This window comes from Gavialis gangeticus, unplaced genomic scaffold (genome assembly GCF_001723915.1).
Source record: "Gavialis gangeticus isolate Ggan-Ray unplaced genomic scaffold, GavGan_comp1, whole genome shotgun sequence".
NCBI lineage: Eukaryota > Metazoa > Chordata > Crocodylia > Gavialidae > Gavialis > Gavialis gangeticus.
This window is the reverse complement of record NW_017728992.1, coordinates 123718166-123721218: the sequence shown is the minus strand read 5'-3', so window position 1 is coordinate 123721218 and position 3053 is coordinate 123718166. Positions and strand designations below refer to the sequence as shown.

At 42.4% G+C, this 3053-nt stretch overlaps 1 protein-coding gene across 1 annotated transcript in view; it reads right to left on the bottom strand.

The window, feature by feature from the left end:
• The window catches only part of RAB2A (RAB2A, member RAS oncogene family), a 60095-nt gene extending 58828 nt beyond the window's left edge, over window positions 1–1267 (bottom strand). The window contains exon 1 of the mRNA XM_019527713.1: window positions 1154–1267. Coding sequence (XP_019383258.1) covers window positions 1154–1252 — 99 coding nt within the window. The 5' untranslated portion in view covers window positions 1253–1267. The remainder of the gene's footprint in view (window positions 1–1153) is intronic.
• Window positions 1268–3053: the final 1786 nt, after the last annotated feature.

The following is a 3053-nucleotide window of genomic DNA, read 5'->3' as shown; positions in this document are numbered from 1 at the left end:
AGAAACTCGAGGTTCAGTTGCAACTAGGTTGAAATCACCACAGATGTTTATCTACCTTTATATATTATGTATTTGTCAGCGTCTGACAACCAAACAAATTCAGACATATCTATTAATTATATTAAAAAGCAAATAAGTAAAATAAATAAATAAAAAACCAAAAAAACCAAACCTTGAAACTATTTCTATATAGTCACCAGAGCCAAAAAACAATTTTCATACCATTGGTATCTATCAAATATTCTGCAACCCTTCCTGATACCCTGCAATACTCCAAAGCGTTCTGTGAAAATTGTTTAAGAGGTGTTGTTCTACGGAAGAGGTAACAGTGCCAGCGGCTGCCACACAGCAATGATACGGGTGTCTTTAGTATAGTGCAGCATGGAAAGTACAGATATTGGTAGTCACTGAATAACTAGACTAGAGCATGGGATACAAAATGTATTTGACTTTTTTCCTAATAAATCTGCTCTTGAAATGATCAACATACCACACTACACCCACCCCATAGATTAGTATATTTTTCTCTGGCTTGATAGATTTTATGAGTGTGTTGGCCACCCCCTTCTTGATGTTTTCTTTACCATTTGTCATCCTGCTTAGCATGCAGAACTCTTCAATATGCTGCTGTGAAAAAAAAAAAATACAACTCCTCCTTTCCTTTCCATTCCAGATCCAAATAAGCCATCTCTACAGAATTTTTAATCTACTGAAAAACTGGGACTTCAGTAAAATAAAACTCAAATAATAATGTTTTTTTCATGCTACAAATGCCAAAACTATTATGTCAGAATGGGTTTCTCTTCCAGAAAGACCTGGCAAAAATAAAGTAGAAGGCAGTGTACATGTTCACCATATATAATCTGCTTTTGTTAGTCTATATTGCACAAGCTTTCATGAGCTGAACCTCATTTCATCAGATGCTGTGAAAGGATGTTCAACACGCAATGGCTAAGAAGGAGAGATAAATTAGAATACAAAAGGGAAGGGAAGGGGAAACAGTTCAGGAAATCTTAAGTTATGGTGCTAACAATAGAAACCTGCACAATTTTAAAAGTATATTCTTATAAAAACTTAAAAGAAACTTGAGTTAGTATTTATAGAAACTAAAATGAAAATGCATACATATAGACCACATTTTTATTATACTTACCGTATCCCATATCTGAAGTTTAATCTGTTTGCCATCAATAGTTATCATTCGAGCACCAAATTCTACACCTGAATAATATTTAAAAAAAAAAAGTTGCATCAGTACTGCACAAGTTGGCAACTCCTACAAATGTGAAAGCAAAGCAGATGGGTTAGATACAACTCTCACAACCCACATTATACTTCAGTTGCTTTCTAACCGTCTTGAATGTACATTTTGTTTTGCATAAAAGTCTTCCAAAATACTTAAGTGTTTGTTTCCCTAACTGTGGAGGGAGAAAGTAGGTCTGTTTGTTGGGTAACAAAGGAAATTAGATAGACATACAAGCCTCTTCTTGTTTGCTCTCTACAACTAGTGCTACTAGTAGGTTACAGTCAATATTCATTATTCTTCCTTAAAAAAATACTGTATTTACTTGAATCCAAAACAAGGGATTTTTCCCCATTAAAAAGTCCCCCATCTTAAATTTCAGTACAGGGGAGGAGGGGGGCGGGAGGCAGCCCAACGTGGGCTTGGGGCTGAAGCTAGTCATTGCCCACCCCACTGCCTCTGTGCCTGCTACTGCCACTTACCCTCCCATCTCTGGCCCAGGGCACAGAACACATGCTGGCACCAGCCCCCACCCATCCCTGCCAGTGACAGCAGATATGGTTCTATCCTCAGACCTGGGGTCAGGGAGGGAGCTGGTGCTGCAATTGCTGCTGCACGGCAGAGGTTGGAGCCAGCATGTACTCCGTGCCCCGGGGCCGGACTGGGGGCAGATGAATTTAAGACAACCTTCCAATAATTAGATTCTATGTATGGAAAATTATAACAAATGTATACATTTTCTATATATATCATACAATTACTGTGGGGGTTCTCTTAAATTCAAAGTTGTCTTGGATTCAGGTAAATACGGTTGGTTCATACATGTTTCATCTAAGGAAGGCTTAATTAGTAGATAAGTAACAGAGTTCAAATTCTCATTTTCTATATTTTGAATATAGTGAAAAGAATAATTGATGACACCACTATAAAAAGTATTGCAACGAACAAGGAACTGGAAAATTTCTTACTTGCAAATAATATGTTCTTTGCTAGCACATTAGTCAGATGATTTTCTTCTTATGCACAACTGAACAGCACAAGCAGTCAAGTCAAACTGCAGATATTTTGTGTACCAGTTAAGGTGACTCTAGGCTCCCATTAACTTCCTCAACTGTAAATGCTAGGTACTTTAAAAAAAGAATGTGTTGTTAAAGACAAATATTTAATAGGGGTGCACTGACAGAGATTATTTGGCCCAATACCAATGGCCAACTTTTAAGGAGCCATATTGGCTGATACTGATCCGATATGCAGCTGGGAGACCAGTGCTGTGCTGGTAAATTGGATGTGAGGGAAGGGAAGGCGCATGGGGGTGGGAGGCAGATCTAGGACCCTGAAGTGAGGGAGGGAGTGGGGTTGCTCAGGGCACAGGAAGGAACCGCGAGTGGCTCATCCAGTGGGCGCGGGGGCAGCTCCTGCCCTGCACTCACCCCAGGAGGGCATGTGCCCCCAGATCCGTGCAGGGTGGGGCAGGCTGCTGCTGTGAGCTGCGCTGCACTCTGGACAGGTGGCAGCAGGAATGGGAGCAGGGCTATGGGGCAGAGGGGGGCTGCAGCCACCCCTAAATTCACCTTAGCACCCACATAGCCCCCTCCCAGCACTGCCACTGTGTGTCCCAAGCACAGCTCAGCCTGACCCAGCCCCTGCTGGGAAAAGCTTAGTGCAGCCCCAGCCCCAGCAGCATCACGCCCTGCCCCACTCTGAGCAGATCCAGGGGGAAATACCCCCAATGCCACCCCAGTGTGCATGCAGGGCAGGAGCCCGCCCCACACCCAAGCTGCTCATGGTTCCGTCCCATGCCCACCCCACA